This window comes from Rana temporaria, chromosome 8, assembly GCF_905171775.1.
Source record: "Rana temporaria chromosome 8, aRanTem1.1, whole genome shotgun sequence".
NCBI lineage: Eukaryota > Metazoa > Chordata > Amphibia > Anura > Ranidae > Rana > Rana temporaria.
In genome coordinates this window covers 189,343,515-189,362,680 of record NC_053496.1, presented here as the reverse complement: position 1 = coordinate 189,362,680, position 19,166 = coordinate 189,343,515, and the positions used below count along the sequence as shown (strand labels likewise).

Sequence of the window (19,166 nt, the reverse complement as noted above, 5' to 3'; positions counted from 1 at the left end):
TAGTGTAGAGCCAGCCAGGTGGGCTGGTGAAGAGTCAGCCGGGTGGGCTGGTGAAGAGTCACCTGGGTGGGCTGGTGAAGAGTCAGTTGGGTGGGCTGGTGTAGAGACAGCCAGGTGGGCTGGTGAAGAGTCAGTTGGGTGGGCTGGTGTAGAGACAGCCAGGTGGGCTGGTGAAGAGTCAGCTGGTGAAAAGTCAGCCGGGTGGGCTGGTGAAGAGTCACCTGGGTGGGCTGGTGAAGAGTCAGTTGGGTGGACTGGTGTAGAGACAGCTGGGTGGGCTGGTGAAGAGTCAGCCGAGTGGACAAGTGTAGAGACAGCCAGGTGGGCTGGTGAAGAGTCAGTTGGGTGGGCTGGTGTAGAGACAGCCAGGTGGGCTGGTGAAGAGTCAGCCGGGTGGGCTGGTGAAGAGTCACCTGGGTGGGCTGGTGAAGAGTCAGTTAGGTGGACTGGTGTAGAGACAGCTGGGTGGGCTGGTGAAGAGTCAGCCGAGTGGACAAGTGTAGAGACAGCCAGGTGGGCTGGTGGAGAGTCAGCTGGGTGGGCTGGTGAAGAGTCAGTCAGGTGGACTAGTATAGAGTCAGTCGGGTGGGCTGGTGTGCTTGGCTGTGCAGGAGTGGAGGATCCCTTTCATCTGCAGCTTCTAGGTGGGGTGCGCTACACACTTAAACATTAAATTGGGAAAAATTACAGGAAAATGCATTGTTTTTTTATTTCGCTATTTATTGTCCAAAAATGTAAGGAGATAAAAAATATATTATTTGCAAATTTGCTAACAAATGAAAACTCTATCTATACACGACCTAAAGAATATAATGTGCAAAACCGAGGCATCTTTGGAACGAGATAAAAAAAAATCTTATCATTGACATAAGGGGATTCAGGGAGAAGAAGGCTCCGGGACACAAAGAGTTAACTAAATGGTGATTCAGATCTGTAATAACAACAGATAACAAAACAGTAAGGATGAGCTCCGGCGTGTTCGCATAGAACACGTGCGGAGCCCGCCAGGAAGTCGGCACCCGCACTGCACTAATCACAGCCAGGCAGACATTTCCCGATCTCTGCAGCCGAGCATTGGGAAATGTCTGCCTGGCTGTGATTAGCGCAGCGCGGGTGCCGACTTCCTGCCGGGCTCCGCACGTGTTCTATGCGAACACGCCGGAGCTCATCCTTACAAAACAGCAAGGGCGACTAAGAACAGATCGACCCGACTGCAATCCCTATATTCTCCACAAGGTGGGGATCTCAGTTATACTGAGTGGAACGCACACAGGAAGTCTCTATGACACCTACGGACAGGAAGTGATGTCAGGTACAGACAGGAAGTGATGTCAGGTATAAATAAGAAGTTCCGGGTGAGAGGTGAGTTGTAAGGAAGTAGAGAGGAGACGTAGCTGGGACAGATGAGGAGGTAGTAAGATATAATTATAGATCTGAGGAGATTGCTGATCTTTCGGTAACTCTCTTGCTCAATTCTTCGCATGTTTCTTTTTTTTTTATAATACCTTTATTTTCAACTCACATCTTCTATATCTTCCTCTCTACTGTCATCTTCCCCCGACCCTCTATTGAATGCTCTGGTCCCCATATACTTAGAAAGACCTCGCTGAACCCCACCAGTCTGAATGTCCCGACTCCTAAAACCCATCTCCTTGCTCTCGTTTTCCTCCAAACTCCTAGAACACGTAGTCTACAGCCGCCTGAGCCACCACCTCACTGATAACAACCTTCTCCACCCCTTACCGTCTGGATTTCACCTGAAAAAACTCACAGAAACTGGCCTCCTAAAACTCACTAACGACTTACCAACTGCTCAAGCCAAAGGCTGCCATGCTGTTCTCAAATTATTAGATCTTTCTGCCACCTTCTGCATAGTTTACCACCCGTTCCTCCTCGGAAAACTCCACGCCAGTCAGAACTCTATTCTGGTTCTACTACTTATTCAAGGGCTCCTCCAGCGTCCCTTACAACTCTGTCTTCTCCTCTCCTTTCCTCTAACTAAACTTTCATTTTCTCCATCAATTCATTTCTAACAGTTGTTGCATTTTTTATCACTTGCCCCTCACTTTTAGCGTGTAAGCTCTCTAGATCAGGACCCTCCTAACCCTCTTGTATTGTATTGCAACTGTGCTGTGTGCTTTATATTGTAAAGTGCTGTGCCAACTGTTGGTGCCATATAAATCCTGTATAATAATAACATGGTGGACAGATCTTGAACTAAGGGGGCTCGTGTCTGTTTCCTTGGAGGAGCCTTAATAAGAAAGAACAGATCACATGACATCATCAATGAGGATGGAGGAGGACCAGAGTCACATGACTGAGAAGATAATAAACCTCACCCTGGAGATCATCTACCTGCTGACCGGAGAGGTGAGGAGGATTCTGGGAGGTCACATGACATCACTCTTATCCCTATTAATAATACACAGACCTGACCGGAGAGGTGAGGAGGATCATGGGAGGTCACATGACATCACTCTTATCTCTATTAATAATACAGACCTGACCAGAGAGGTGAGGAGGATTCTGGGAGGTCACATGACATCATTCTTATCTCTATTAATAATACACAGACCTGACCGGAGAGGTGAGGAGGATTCTGGGAGGTCACATGACATCACTCTTATCTCTATTAATAATACACAGACCTGACCGGAGAGGTGAGGAGGATTCTGGGAGTCTAACATGATATTTCTATTGGTTCTCCAATACAGAGATTTCCTCTTGTGAAGTCTGGTGATCACATGACCATAACAGTGCCTCCATGTGACTCCCTAAAACCCGAGAGACACAACATGGAGAAGATTCTAGAAGTCACCAAGAAGATGATGGAGCTGCTGACAGGAGAGGTGAGGAGGATTCTGGGACATTATCCAGTAACAGACAAGGGGTGTGTCTGGATGGTGACTGTATCATTGTGTGTGTCAGGTTCATATAAGGTGTCAGGATGTCACTGTCTATTTCTCCATGGAGGAGTGGGAGTATTTAGAAGGACACAAGGATCTCTACAAGGACGTCATGATGGACAATCAGCCGCCCCTCACATCACCGGGTAAGAGGAGACTTTATTGTAAAGGAGAGAGCAGTACGGAGGCTCCACCTAGATCCCCCATCATCTGATAAACACATAGAAACAATGTATTCAGTCAGTGTGTGTGTTTCCTACAGATGGATCCAGTAATGGGAACCCACCAGAGAGATGTCCCCGTCCTCTGTATTCCCGGGATTCCACACAGGGAGGTCACACCATCCCCCACCATCAGCAGGTAGATGAGGAACAATTATTGGTAGTTATGATTTATACACAAACATGTTTGTTACAATGATATTTTTTACTATATATTCAGAGTGGAAACCTTGGGGATGATAATATTGATGTTAAAGAAGAGTATAAAGAGGAGGATGAGGAGTATGGAGTGATGGAGGAGCATTCTGAAGGACACAAGGATATGATGGAGCCACCTAATACCAGGAACCCACCAGAGAGATGTCCCCGTCCTCTGTATTCCCGGGATTCCACACAGGAAGGTCTCACCATCCCCCACTATCATCAGGTAGATGATTGATAATTATTGGTATTTATGATTTATACACAAGCATGTTTGTAACAATTAATGTTTTTTATTTTCAGAGTGGAAATTTCGGGGATTATAATATTGTTGTTAAAGAAGAGTATAAAGAGGAGGATGAGGAGTATGGAGGGATGGAGTATTTAGAAGGACACAAGGATGTCACGATGGAGAATCAGCCGCCCCTCACATCACTGGGTAATTATACTTCACTTTCATTCCTTGTTTATAGGACGATGAATAATTAGACTGAATCATTTTTAATTGTCTCTTAGTAGTTGTAGTGAATCAAATATAAGAAATAGACCTATCCAGGTAATGATTAAATGAAATCTGGCCATTTGGATTGAACGTAATAAGACCCTCAGCAGGCGGTGGCTCAACGCGATTGGCACTGCGCTGACAAGCCATTCACCTCTGCAGCTAGGCGTTCGGATCCCGGTCTCGGCTACATGTGAATTGAGTTTGGTGGTCTCAGCCCGGCTCCCGGTGGGTGTGCTATGCGAGGTAAGCTTGCGCTTAGTACGCCCACCCCCCTCCCACAAAAACCACCACCCCCCTCCCACAAAAACCACCACACTTACACGCACTCGAAATTGGGTTAACATGCACGCACTTTGACCACGCGGTCTCTAAAAAGAGAGACGAAGGACTAACAGGGCTGGTTGAGCGGGCTAGATCCTCTCACTCCCTTATAGGGAGTCCCTCTGCCCCATTGGGCTACAAAGCGGAGCAGGTAGGGCGGGCTGTGTGGGAGGACCCCCTCACACACCCGCCATTGCCACCCGGGGCATGGAGAAAGGTGGCAGATTGCCTCTGGGGGAGGCCTGCTTACTCCCAACTCCTGCAGTCCGGCTCCTCTCTTGAGTACACGCACAAAATACACACAAAAAAAAAGACCCTCAGCAATAGTAAAATAGTTTCCATATAAGAGGTCCATCTCCATTCCTCCAATATAACGTCATGTTTCCAACAAATGAGGAGGAGATACTGTACACCATATGAAAGGTCCATCTCCATTCCTCCAATATAACGTCATGTTCCCAACAAATGAGGAGGAGATACTGTACACCATATGAAAGGTCCATCTCCATTCCCCCAATATAACGTCATGTTCCCAACAAATGAGGAGGAGATACTGTACACCATATGAAAGGTCCTCCTCCATTCCTCCAATATAACGTCATGTTCCCAACAAATGAGGAGGAGATACTGTACACCATATGAAAGGTCCTCCTCCATTCCCCAATATAACGTCATGTTCCCAACAAATGAGGAGGAGATACTGTACACCATATGAAAGTTCCCCCTCCATTCCTCAATATAACGTCATGTTCCCAACAAATGAGGAGGAGATACTGTACACCATATGAAAGGTCCATCCCCATTCCCCCAATATAACGTCATGTTCCCAACAAATGAGGGGGAGATACTGTACACCATATGAAAGGTCCATCTCCATTCCTCAATATAACGTCATGTTCCCAACAAATGAGGAGATACTGTACACCATATGAAAGGTCCTCCTCCATTCCCCCAATATAACGTCATGTTCCCAACAAATGAGGAGATACTGTACACCATATGAAAGGTCCTCCTCCATTTCTCCAATATAACGTCATGTTCCCAACAAATGAGGAGATATTGTACACCATATGAAAGGTCCTCCTCCATTCCCCCAATATAACGTCATGTTCCCAACAAATGAGGAGGAGATACTGTACACCATATGAAAGGTCCTCCTCCATTCCCCCAATATAACGTCATGTTCCCAACAAATGAGGGGGAGATACTGTACACCATATGAAAGGTCCTCCTCCATTCCCCCAATATAACGTCATGTTCCCAACAAATGAGGAGGAGATACTGTACACCATATGAAAGGTCCTCCTCCATTCCCCCAATATAACGTCATGTTCCCAACAAATGAGGAGGAGATACTGTACACCATATGAAAGGTCCTCCTCCATTCCTCCAATATAACGTCATGTTCCCAACAAATGAGGAGGAGATACTGTACACCATATGAAAGGTCCTCCTCCATTCCTCCAATATAACGTCATGTTCCCAACAAATGAGGAGGAGATACTGTACACCATATGAAAGGTCCTCCTCCATTCCTCAGATTTATTTTACACCGTTGACTTCTAAACCAACATATACAATGAAAATTCTTATGATGGTGATAAAATGTTTCTTTCTAACAGATGGATGTGATGTTGGGAATTCCTCGGAAGGGCCCCAGATTTCATCTGCAGGACATGAAGAAGAAGATGAAGGTGTCACAGAACTTTCTTCAGAAGAAAGGCCTCATTTGTGCTCGGAATGTGGTCAAAGCTTTGCGCACAAAGAGCATCTGCGAAGACACATGAGAGCTCACACGGGTGAGACTTTTCCATGTGAAGAGTGCGGGAAATGTTTTCTGCAGAAAGAAAGGCTCATGACACACCTGAAAACCCACACGTGGGAAAGGCTGCATACATGTAAAGAGTGCGGGAAAAGTTTCATACAGAAAGGGGCACTCACCAAACACATGAGAACCCACACAGGGGAGAAGCCGTATTCCTGTTCAGACTGCGGCAAATGCTTCATCCAGAGGGGCAATCTTACCGTACACCAGAGAATTCACACCGGTGAGAGGCCGTTCTCATGTTCCGATTGCCAGAAATCCTTCATCATAAAGTCAGATCTTGTCATACACCAAAGAGGTCACACTGGCGAGAAGCCGTTCTCATGCCCAGAGTGCGAGAAATGTTTCTCGCTAAAAAAGCGATTAAATAGCCACATGAGAACTCACACTGGTGAGAAGCCATTCTCCTGTCCGGAGTGCGGGAAATCTTTCAGTCAGAAAAATGAACTTTCAATACACCTGAGCAGTCACACAGGTCAATACCCTTTTCCATGTTCAGAGTGCGGGAAAGGTTTCACTGAGAAAGGAAAGCTTCGCATACACCAGAGAATTCACACGGGCGAGCGGCCTTTTTCATGTTCAGAGTGCGGGAAAAGTTTCACGCAGAAGGGGAAACTTCATAGACACCTGAGAATTCACACGGGTGAGCGACCTTACAGCTGTTCAGAGTGCGGGAAAAGTTTCCTACAGAATACGCATCTTCTTGAACACCTAAGAACCCACACCGGGGAACGGCCGTTTCCTTGTTCACAGTGCGGGAAGGGTTTCATACGAAAAAATGAACTTGTCATACACTGGAGCAGTCACACTAAGGAGCGTCCTTTTCCATGTCCAGAGTGTGGGAAGTGTTACAAAAGTAGAAAAAACCTCAATGCACACCGGAAAAGACACGCCGGCGAGCATTCCCTTTCCTGAGTGCTGGAAATGTTTCATTGACAAACGAGACGATCGTTTTTATACAGAAAGGAGACCTTGTACACCTGAGAAGCCATGTATGTGAGCATACTTTTTCATGCTCCCATGTGAGAAGCCACCCAAGTTAGCACCCTCTACTAAGTTTACACCTAAAAAGCCCCCCGAGTGAGCTCCCTCTACCATGTTTCCATCTAAGAAGCCACCCGAGTGAACTCCCTCTACCATGTTTCCATCTAAGAAGCCACCCGAAGGAACTCCCTCTACCATGTTTCCATCTAAGAAGCCACCCGAGGGAACTCCCTCTACCATGTTTCCATCTAAGAAGCCACCCGAGTGAACTCCCTCCACCATGTTTCCACCTAAGAAACCACCCGAGTGAACTCCCTCTACCATGTTTCCATCTAAGAAGCCACCCGAGTGAACTCCCTCTACCATGTTTCCATCTAAGAAGCCACCCGAGTGAACTCCCTCTACTATGTTTCCATCTAAGAAGCCATCCGAGTGAACTCCCTCTACCATGTTTCCATCTAAGAAGCCACCCGAGTGAACTCCCTCTACCATGTTTCCATCTAAGAAGCCACCCGAGTGAACTCCCTCTACTATGTTTGTTTAAATCTAGGAAACCACGCGAGTGAACTCCCTCTACTATGTTTCCATCTAAGAAGCCATCCGAGTGAACTCCCTCTACCATGTTTCCATCTAAGAAGCCACCCGAGTGAACTCGCTCTACCATGTTTCCATCTAAGAAGCCACCCGAGTGAACTCCCTCTACCATGTTTCCATCTAAGAAGCCACCCGAGTGAACTCCCTCTACTATGTTTCCATCTAAGAAGCCATCCGAGTGAACTCCCTCTACCATGTTTCCATCTAAGAAGCCACCCGAGTGAACTCCCTCTACCATGTTTCCATCTAAGAAGCCACCCGAGTGAACTCCCTCTACCATGTTTCCATCTAAGAAGCCACCCGAGTGAACTCCCTCTACCATGTTTCCATCTAGAAGCCACCCGAGTGAACTCCCTCTACCATGTTTCCATCTAAGAAGCCACCCGAGTGAACTCCCTCTACCATGTTTCCATCTAAGAAGCCACCCGAGTGAACTCCCTCTACCATGTTTCCATCTAGAAGCCACCCGAGTGAACTCCCTCTACCATGTTTCCATCTAAGAAGCCACCCGAGTGAACTCCCTCTACCATGTTTCCACCTAAGAAGCCACCCGAGTGAACTCCCTCTACCATGTTTCCATCTAAGAAACCACCCGAGTGAACTCCCTCTACTATGTTTACATCTAGGAAACCACGCGAGTGAACTCCCTCTACTATGTTTCCATCTAAGAAGCCATCCGAGTGAACTCCCTCTGCCATGTTTCCATCTAAGAAGCCACCCAAGTGAACTCCCTCTACCATGTTTCCATCTAAGAACCCACCCGAGTGAACTCGCTTTACCATGTTTCCATCTAAGAAACCACCCAAGTGAACTCCCTCTACCATGTTTCCATCTAAGAAACCACCCGAGTGAACTCCCTCTACCATGTTTCCATCTAAGAAGCCTCCCGAGTGAACTGTAATAGAATGTATAAATAACTGACTCCATTTTAGATTCCCCTCCATTTCCTTTTGAATAGAAATGAACTTTTGAATGTATGTGTTCTATATGTATGTAACTAGCAGTTTGCATGGAAACACACCCTGTGAGTCACTGTGGTTAAGCTGATTCAGGGAGCAGCCTGTTGTGTCAGCAAAGTCATCAGCTAGTTCTTGTTAACTGGCGTCAGCAGTTTTAATGATAAGAAAGTACTGAGTTTGTATAACTTTTAGAAACTTATGCATTAAAACACAGCCTCTTTCTTCTGCATATAAGCCACTGCTGTACTCAATAAAAGTCAGAGATCTTATGAACACACTCAAGCTTTTTTCTTGTGTCTTATTTGGTCTCTCACGGGTCCGAGGGTCCCTGGTAGTCTGTCTGCATTAACCAGCGTGTTCCTTTCATGAACTCCCTCTACCATGTTTCCCTCTAAGACAGTGTTTCTCAACTCCAGTCCTCAAGGCGCCCCAACAGGTCATGTTTTCAGGCTTCCCATTATTTTGCACAGGTGATTTAATCAGTTTCACTGCCTTAGTAATTACCACAGCCGTTTCATCTGAGGGAAATCCTGAAAACATGACATGTTGGTGCGCCCTGAGGACTGGAGTTGAGAAACACTGCTCTAAGAAGCCACCCGAGTGAACTTCCTCTACCATGTTTCCATCTAAGAAGCCACCAGGGTGAGCTCCCTCTACCATGTTTCCATCTAAGAAGCCACCCGAGTGAACTCCCTCTACCATGTTTCCATCTAAGAAGCCACCAGGGTGAACTACCTCTACCATGTTTCCATCTAAGAAGCCACCCGAGTGAATATCCTCTTCCATGTTTCCACCTAGAAGCCACCAGGGTGAGCTCCCTCTACCATGTTTCCATCTAAGAAGCCACCCGAGTGAACTCCCTCTACCATGTTTCCATCTAAGAAGCCACCCAAGTGAACTTCCTCTTCCATGTTTCCACCTAGAAGCCACCAGGGAGAGCTCCCTCTACCATGTTTCCACCTAGAAGCCACCAGGGTGAGCTCCCTCTACCATGTTTCCACCTAGAAGCCACCAGGGTGAGCTCCCTCTACCATGTTTCCACCTAAGAAGCCACCCGAGTGAACTCCCTCTTCCATGATTCCCTCTAAGAAGCCACTCGAGTGAACTCCCTCTACCATGTTTCCATCTAGCTCTCTTTTGGGGGGTTAAGACAAATGGCCCTCCCCAATCAGGCTATTACGCTAAATCTGTATAGGTAAATAAGAGAGCCAGAACCTTCGCTAAATGGAAGAGTGTGTTTGATAATAAAGTTGGCAGTGCCTCCACCCAGGACAGGGCCACTGTGGACAGAGGAGATTACCTTTCCTGGGATATTAACCAGTAATCTAATCAAAGTAATTGAGCTCAGAGGAACTGAGCATATAACCATACAGTATATACCATAAGTATATAGATGTACAGAGTGTGTAGGGGAGACTGTATATACAGGGAGTCCCCTACTTACGAACGCCCGACTTCCGAAGAACTCCTACTTACGGGACGCTGCGTGACGTATCTGTCGTTCTGCGCATGCGCAACCATTTTTTACGTCGGGCACATTCGACGGAACATCGGAAAACTACGTATCTCCTGTTTTGCGCATGCGCGGCCATTCGACAGAACATCGGAAAATGACGTAATTGCCATTCTGCGCATTGCGGTTCCGACTTACGAACATTTTCAGCTTAGGATCAAACCTACAGTCCCTAGCCTGTTCATAAGTCGGGACCCCTGTAGCTTGCTAGATTGCTGAAGGCAAGTGGGCATCCATAGGCGTGTGCCAGTTGTGCCTGGGCACACCCTAATCACCTCTTGCGCATTAGGATTATCACTCTGTGCAGGCATGGCGATGGGGAAAGATCTCCCTCTTATCGGCTCCCACAATTCTTTTTCACTGCCAGCAGGGAGATTAATGTGCCGGGGTCATATATATATATATATATACGTAGACACACACATGCATATGTGTTTGAGTTTTGGGGTGCACACCCTAATGCAATAGGCTGCTCACACCTATGAGGGCATCCCACCCCTATCCAAGTGACTCTGGGGGGCTTGTGAAGATTCGGTGTGCCTGGCTGTGCAAAAGTGGGGGATCCAAGTTCATCTGAAGCTTCTATGCAGGGGATGCTACACACTTAACACGAGATAATAATATATTTTTTGCAAATTTGCTAACAAATGAAAACTCTGGCCCGGATTCTCAAACGAGTTACGCCGGCGTATCTCCAGATACGCCGTCGTAACTCTGAGTGTGAGGCGTCGTATCTATGCGCCTGATTCTTAGAATCAGTTACGCATAGATTTGTATTAGATCCGACCGGCGTAAGTCTCTTACGCCGTCGTATCTTAACTGCATATTTACGCTGGCCGCTAGGGGCGTGTACGCTGATTTACGCCTAGAAATATGTAAGTCAGCTAGATACGCGAATTCACGAACGTACGCCCGGCCGACGCAGTACAGATACGCCGTTTACGTTAGGCTTTTCCCGGCGTAAAGTTACCCCTGCTATATGAGGCGTAGATGCGGCGTACCAATGTTAAGTATGGACGTCGTTCCCGCGTCAAATTTTGAAAATTTTGTGTCGTTTGCGTAAGTCGTTCGCGAATAGGGCTGGGCGTCATTCACGTCGTTCACGTCGAAAGCATTGGCTTCTTGCGGGTTAATTTGGAGCATGCGCACTGGGATACTTTCACGGACGGCGCATGCGCCATGCGTAAAAAGCGTCATTTACGTGGGGTCACGTAAAATTTACATAACACACGCCCACATCTACCACATTTGAATTAGGCGGGCTTACGCCGGCCTATTTACGCTACGCCGCCGCAACTTTTGTTTGAGAATACGGCACTTGCCTGTAAAAGTTGCGGAGGCGTAACGTAAATAGGATACGTTACGCCCGCACAAAGATACGCCATTCTACGTTAATCTGGGCCTCTATCTGTACACAACCTAAAGGATATAATGTGCAAAACCGAGACATCTTTGGAACGAGAAAAAAAAAGAATACTCTCAGGGACATAAGGGGATTTAGGGAGAAGAAGGCTCCGGGACACAGAGAGTTAACTAAATGGTGATCCAGATCTGTAACAAAAGGGCAAGGACGACTAAGAACAGATCGACGACTGCAGTCCCTATACTCTCCACAAGGTGGGGATCTCAGTTATACTGAGTGGAATGCACACAGGAAGTCTCTATGACACCTACAGACAGGAAGTGATGTCAGGTATACACAGGAAGTGATGTCAGGCACAGACAGGAAGTGATGTCAGGTATAAATAAGAAGTTCCGGGTGAAAGGCGAGTTGGGAGGAAGTAGAGAGGAGACGTAGCTGGGACAGACGAGGAGATAGTAAGATATTATAGATCTGAGGAGATTTCTGATCTTTCGGTAACCCACTTGCTCAATTCTTCACTCTCAAACTCACATCTTTTTTTTATAATTCCTTTATTTTCAACTCACATCTTTTATCTCTACTGTCATCTTCCCCCGACCTTCTATTGAATGCTCTCGTCACCATATACTTAGAAAGACCTCGCTGAACCCCACCTGTCTGAATGACCTAAAACCCATCTCCTTGCTCTCGTTTTCCTTCAAACTCCTAGAACACGTAGTCTACAGCCGCCTGAGCCACCACCTCACTGATAACAATCTTCTCCACCCCTTACCGTCTGGATTTCACCTGAAAAACCTCACAGAAACTGGCCTCCTAAAACTCACTAACGACTTACCAACTGCTCAAGCCAATGGCTGCCATGCTGTTCTCAAATTATTAGATCTTTCTGCCACCTTCTGCATAGTTTACCACCTGTTCCTCCTCGGAAAACTCCACACCATTCAGAACTCTATTCTGGTTCTACTACTTATTCAAGGGCTCCTCCAGCGTCCCTTACAACTCTGTCTTCTCCTCTCCTTTCCTCTTTTCATAACGATTCCCCAAGGCTCTGTCCTCCGGCCCCTTCTATTTTCTATCTATGAATGAATGAAAACTTATATAGCGCAACACATGCAAACTTAATCGCCTCTGGGCGCTTGTTGTTCCTGTCTCCTTTGGTATCAAAAGAGATGAGTTTTGATCTTTCTCCTGAACGCCAAGTGGTTCTCCTCCAACCGAATGCTGGACTTGTAGTTTCTCCTTTGGACTTGTAGTTGGCTTTCGGTATCTGGAGGAGATTTTGATTGGTGGATCGCAGAACGCGATTGGGTTTATGAGCTTTTATTTTTTCGCATAGATAATGGGGAGCATTTCCATAGATACATCTATGCGTTAGACAGAGTGCTTTAAAAGTGATTCTGTCTTTTACTGGTAACCAGTGAAGGGTTCTCAGTGAAGGTGAGATCGATTCCCAAGGTTTTTTCCCAGTCACAAGTCTAGCGGCCGTATTTTGAACGACTTGTAGACGAGCGATTTGGTACTTGGGGAGTCCGAGGTAAAGGGCATTTGCATAATCCAATCTTGAGTTTACAATAGCTCCCACCACGACCGCTATGTCTTCCTTGGGAATAAAAGGAGTAAGTCTGCGTAGTAGGCGAAGTAGATGTCAGCTGATAAACTCCCATGGCTTCCAATAACATCTCAACGACGCCCAAATCTATCTCCCCACTCCTCAACTCTCTCAAGCGTCTGTGGTAGTGAGCTCTTGTAGATTACCAACTCAGGGTTCCTCAGGGCACGGAGCCTATTCCCAGCCTGCTTCTTCACCACAACCCCTGATGGTGGGGATAGATTTACAGCAAGCTGGAACCAGGTCGCGAATCCCAGGTATGCCTATTTGAGGATGCAGAGACCACAAACGTATGCAGAGTACAAGCAGCAGAAGACAACAGGAAATCTTGGAGACAAACTGAGGTCAGGGCCGACAGCGAACAAGCATAGACGGTAAACAAAGCCGGGGTCGGTACACGGGTAGTCAGGCACAGGATACACAAAGAACAAGTTACCGGAAGCTCAGAGAACTGTGAAGTTGCTCAGGCAATGCGGGTTACACTGAACATGTCTTCGGTGTAGGTGGCGGGCCAGGAAGTGATGGAAGGAAAGGAAATAAAGGCCCACAGAATAGCAGGCGATGCCCATAGGTGGACACAGCCAAACCACACATGAGAAAGGAATCTGGGTAGAGAAGCACTGCAGCAAGGAGGTAAGAATACACAAGCAGGAAACTGCAGGCTAACTTGTGACAAACTCACCCCATCAGTCTCCTCGCCCATCACTAATTTACTAACGGACATATCAATATGGACTTCAAACCACTTCCTAAAACTCAACCTTTCCAAACCTCTCCCCCCTTTCGTGTCCCCTCCCCAGACTTGTCCAATTCAGTGGACCTCCTGCTCTCTAACCCCTCATCCCCTCTTTCCATGCTCACCACCAGGACTTCTCCAGAGCCTCTCCCATCCACTGAAACTCCCTACCCCAATCCAACCAACTATCTCCTACTCTGTCCACCCTGATCCCTGAAAGCCCATCTCTTTAGGAAAGGGGATCCCCCCTCCACTCAACAACAAAACTTTTTTTCCTTTCTCCATCAACTTATTCCTAACAGTTGTTACCTTTTGCCCTTTATCCCTTTTAGATTGAAAGCTCTCTGGATCAGGACCCTCCTAACCCTCTTGTATTGCAACTGTACTGTCTGCCTTTATATTGTAAAGTGCTGCAAAACTGTTGGTACCATATAAATCCTGTATAATAATAACATGGAGGACAGATATAGAACTAAGAGGACTTGTGTCTGTCTTCTTGGAGGAGCCTTAATAAGAGTGAACAGATGACATGAAATCATCAATAAAGATGGAGGAGGACCGGAGTCATATGACTGAGAAGATACTAAACCTCACCCTGAAGATCATCTACCTTCTGACCAGAGAGGTGAGGAGGATTCTGGGAGGTCACATGACATCACTCTTATCTCTATTAATAATACAGAGCTGACCGGAGAGGTGAGGAGGATTCTGGGAGATCACATGACATCACTCTTATCTCTATTAATAATACACAGACCTGACCGGAGAGGAGAGGAGGATTCTGGGAGGTCACATGACATCACTCTTATCTCTATTAATAATACACAGACCTGACCGGAGAGGTGAGGGGGATTCTGGGAGGTCACATGACATCACTCTTATCTCTATTAATAATACAGACCTGACCGGAGAGGTGAGGAGGATTCTGGGAGGTCACATGACATCACTCTTATCTCTAATAATAATACAGACCTGACCGGAGAGGTGAGGAGGATTCTGGGAGGTAACATGACATCACTCTTATCTCTAATAATAAAACACAGACCTGACCGGAGAGGTGAGGAGGATTCTGGGAGGTCACATGACATCACTCTTATCTCTAATAATAAAACACAGACCTGACCGGAGAGGTGAGGAGGATTCTGGGAGGTAACATGACATCACTCTTATCTCTAATAATAAAACACAGACCTGACCGGAGAGGTGAGGAGGATTCTGAGAGGTCACATGACATCACTCTTATCTCTATTAATAATACAGACCTGACCGGAAAGGTGAGGGGGATTCTGGGAGGTCACATGACATCACTCTTATCTCTATTAATAATACACAGACCTGACCGGAGAGGTGAGGGGGATTCTGGGAGGTCACATGACATCACTCTTATCTCTATTAATAATACAGACCTGACCGGAGAGGTGAGGAGGATTCTGGGAGGTCACATGACATCACTCTTATCTCTATTAATAATACACAGACCTGACCGGAGAGGTGAGGAGGATTCTGGGAGGTCACATAACATCACTCTCGTCTAGTCTGGTCAGTAGATTTGTTCTTATTGTAGACATTCAGATGAAGTCAGATGATTGATATCGGTTTATCTTTCTCCTGATCTGTAGGATTATGTTGTAGTAAAGAAGTCTAGTGGGGAGCCAATTCTCAGGAAGATGGAGCAGGACCCAGAGCCCCACCATGGTGCCCCCCCCCCTCCTTCTCCCATACCTGAGCAGAAGATCCTGGAACTGACCACCATGATGATGATACCACGGTCACTGCACCAGATACACGCTTTTTTTAGCACCTGCCTCCTGGGCCGGGCCTTTTGGCTAGGACCGGAGGAATTTTTTATTCCTGGCCGGAGGGCCTGGTCATTGTTTCACCACAATGGCCACTTCTTTCACTCTCCTCTCCACTATCCCTTCCCCCACTTTATTTTATTTAAGCCTGTGTTTGTCACTTTTTTGTCTTTTTTTGTTGTGCACGTTTTGTCACTGTGTGATTAGTAGGGTGCGGGTCCTCGGGCCAGCCCTGAACGTCTTGGGAGTGGGTGGACATGGCCTTCTGGCTTAGTTCGCCTGCTCTCATGGGGTCTCCCTTCGGGGGAGCCCCACCTAGTACTGGGAGGGTTCTGTTTCGGCAGTCCCTCCGAGGAAGTTGGGTCCGTGTCGGCTTCGGTTGCTCAGACCACAGTACCTCAGTCCCCGTCTGGAGCCTAACGCCCCGGGGGATCAGGGTTTGGGTCCCTCTTCACAGGAGGACCACTTGACGTTGCACCCGTCTGCACGTTTTTGTGAACACTCTTTATGTGTGTGCACATTTTTTCTGCACCGGGTGGAGTTTTTTGGGTGTGTTCACACGCCATAGGCTTTTCAAAAAAAAAAAAAAAAATGTTGGTCCATCTTCTGACAGGAGAGGTGAGGAGGATTCTGGGAATTCTGGGACATTATCCAGTAACAGACAAGGGATGTGTCTGGATGGTGACTGTATCATTGTGTGTGTCAGGTTCCTATAAGGTGTCAGGATGTCACTGTCTATTTCTCCATGGAGGAGTGGGAGTATTTAGAAGGACACAAGGATCTCTACAAGGACAATCAGCCGCCCCTCACATCACCGGGTAAGAGGAGACTTTATTGTAAAGGAGAGAGCAGTACGGAGGCCCCACCTAGCTCCTGCATCCAACAAATGAGGAGGAGATACTGTACATCATATGAAAGGTCCTCCTCCATTCCTCCAATATAACGTCATGTTCCCAACAAATGAGGAGGAGATACTGTACACCATATGAAAGGTCCTCCTCCATTCCTCCAATATAACGCCATGTTCCCAACAAATGAGGAGGAGATACTGTACACCATATGAAAGGTCCATCCCCATTCCCCCAATATAACGTCATGTTCCCAACAAATGAGGAGGAGATACTGTACATCATATGAAAGGTCCATCCCCATTCCCCCAATATAACGTCATGTTCCCAACAAATGAGGAGGAGATACTGTACACCATATGAAAGGTCCTCCTCCATTCCCCCAATATAACGTCATGTTCCCAACAAATGAGGAGGAGATACTGTACACCATATGAAAGGTCCTCCTCCATTCCCCCAATATAACGTCATGTTCCCAACAAATGAGGAGGAGATACTGTACAGCATATGAAAGGTCCTCCTCCATTCCCCCAATATAACGTCATGTTCCCAACAAATGAGGGGGAGATACTGTACACCATATGAAAGGTCCTCCTCCATTCCTCCAATATAACGTCATGTTCCCAACAAATGAGGAGGAGATACTGTACACCATATGAAAGGTTCTCCTCCATTCCCCCAATATAACGTCATGTTCCCAACAAATGAGGGGGAGATACTGTACACCATATGAAAGGTCCTCCTCCATTCCTCCAATATAACGTCATGTTCCCAACAAATGAGGGGGAGATACTGTACACCATATGAAAGGTCCTCCTCCATTCCCCCAATATAACGTCATGTTCCCAACAAATGAGGAGGAGATACTGTACACCATATGAAAGGTCCATCCCCATTCCCCCAATATAACGTCATGTTCCCAACAAATGAGGGGGAGATACTGTACACCATATGAAAGGTCCTCCTCCATTCCTCCAATATAACGTCATGTTCCCAACAAATGAGGGGGAGATACTGTACACCATATGAAAGGTCCTCCTCCATTCCTCCAATATAACGTCATGTTCCCAACAAATGAGGTGGAGATACTGTACACCATATGAAAGGTCCTCCTCCATTCCTCCAATATAACGTCATGTTCCCAACAAATGAGGGGGAGATACTGTACACCATATGAAAGGTCCTCCTCCATTCCTCCAATATAACGTCATGTTCCCAACAAATGAGGAGGAGATACTGTACACCATATGAAAGGTCCATCTCCATTCCCCCAATATAACATCATGTTCCCAACAAATGAGGAGGAGATACTGTACACCATATGAAAGGTCCATCTCCATTCCCCCAATATAACGTCATGTTCCCAACAAATGAGGAGGAGATACTGTACACCATATGAAAGGTCCTCCTCCATTCCTCCAATATAACGTCATGTTCCCAACAAATGAGGAGGAGATACTGTACACCATATGAAAGGTCCTCCTCCATTCCTCCAATATAACGTCATGATCCCAACAAATGGGGAGGAGATACTGTACACCATATGAAAGGTCCATCTCCATTCCTCCAATATAACGTCATGTTCCCAACAAATGAGGAGGAGATACTGTACACCATATGAAAGGTCCTCCTCCATTCCTCCAATATAACGTCATGTTTCCACTTCTAACTGTGCCTGTACCCATAAAGAATAAAAAAAAATGGTGGCCACTACTGGCGTCTAATTTGGAAGCTGTACCCTTTACTGCTTAGTGAATCTCTAACCCAGCCCTGGTTTGTGGCCAATAAAATGAGCGCTGCATTTATGAAATCCTGGAATATAGAAAGGTCTCCAGAGGAAAGGACTGTGTGCTCTTGACATAGCTTGATGTGTAGAGCGCACGTCTTGTAGCTTAACGGTTGTGAGTTCAAATCTGCTTATAGAAAGCCCAATCTTTTTTTTCCTAGAGCCACCAAATGTTTTTCCATTGTAAGCACCATGTGGTATGTGTGATAAAGTTCTAGAGAGAAGATGTGTTGCAGCTTTGAGCCTGTGGTGTATGGTGTTGGTGTGTTGCTGTTGGAAGCTGAAAGCTCTGAATTTCTTAGTTCGAATCTGACGTAGTAATAATTAAGTGTTTTGTGGGCCAGTAAATGTTTTCCATCATGTCGTCTTCAGTATATAGTTCTACAGAGAAGTGCTATTGCTGGCAAGAGCCTGTGGTGCGTGTTGTTGGTGTGTTGCTGTTAAGTGTAGAAAGCTGTGGAGTTCTTAGTTCGAATCTCTAATGTAGCATGTGTTTTATGTTGTCAAAGGGTAAGAGAGTCTAGATCCGTGATATAGGGGCACTAGCAACAACTTCTGATGTCTTCTGGTTCTGTGGTGCGCCGTGTAAGTTACTGAAAGTTGAATCAGAGGGCTGTAGGTTCGATTCCCATGTGCTACCAAAGATGGTTCCTCAAAGAAGCACTAAGACTTTGGGGGTTGTGTGAAGGGCGGATACATTTGTAATGAAGGTGGTCAGGAAGGATTTCACTAAGTTGGTGGTGCGGACCACGTGTGGTTGAGCATGACTGAGCCTGTGAACCCATAGACCTGGGACAGGATTACAGTGAAGGAGGAGGGCCTGTTGATGAAAAATATGAGATTATTGGATAAAATGCCAAAAAACTCAAAATAATTGCTTTCTTCCTTTGCAGATATGGGTCTTTAGAGTCCCATCAGCCATTGTATCAACTCTATTGTGCCTTCTATGTTCAAGCTCACCTTCTTGGCACAGTATCCACAGCTTGTGGTGTCCACTCA

The 19,166-nt window shown here is 46.4% G+C and overlaps 1 protein-coding gene across 1 annotated transcript in view; it reads left to right on the top strand.

The window, feature by feature from the left end:
* Positions 1-3,732: 3,732 nt before the first annotated feature.
* The window catches only part of LOC120909737, an 857,992-nt gene continuing 842,558 nt past the window's right edge, over positions 3,733-19,166 (top strand). The window contains exons 1-2 of the mRNA XM_040321464.1: positions 3,733-3,767; positions 5,777-6,765. Coding sequence (XP_040177398.1) covers positions 3,737-3,767; positions 5,777-6,765 — 1,020 coding nt within the window. The 5' untranslated portion in view covers positions 3,733-3,736. The remainder of the gene's footprint in view (positions 3,768-5,776; positions 6,766-19,166) is intronic.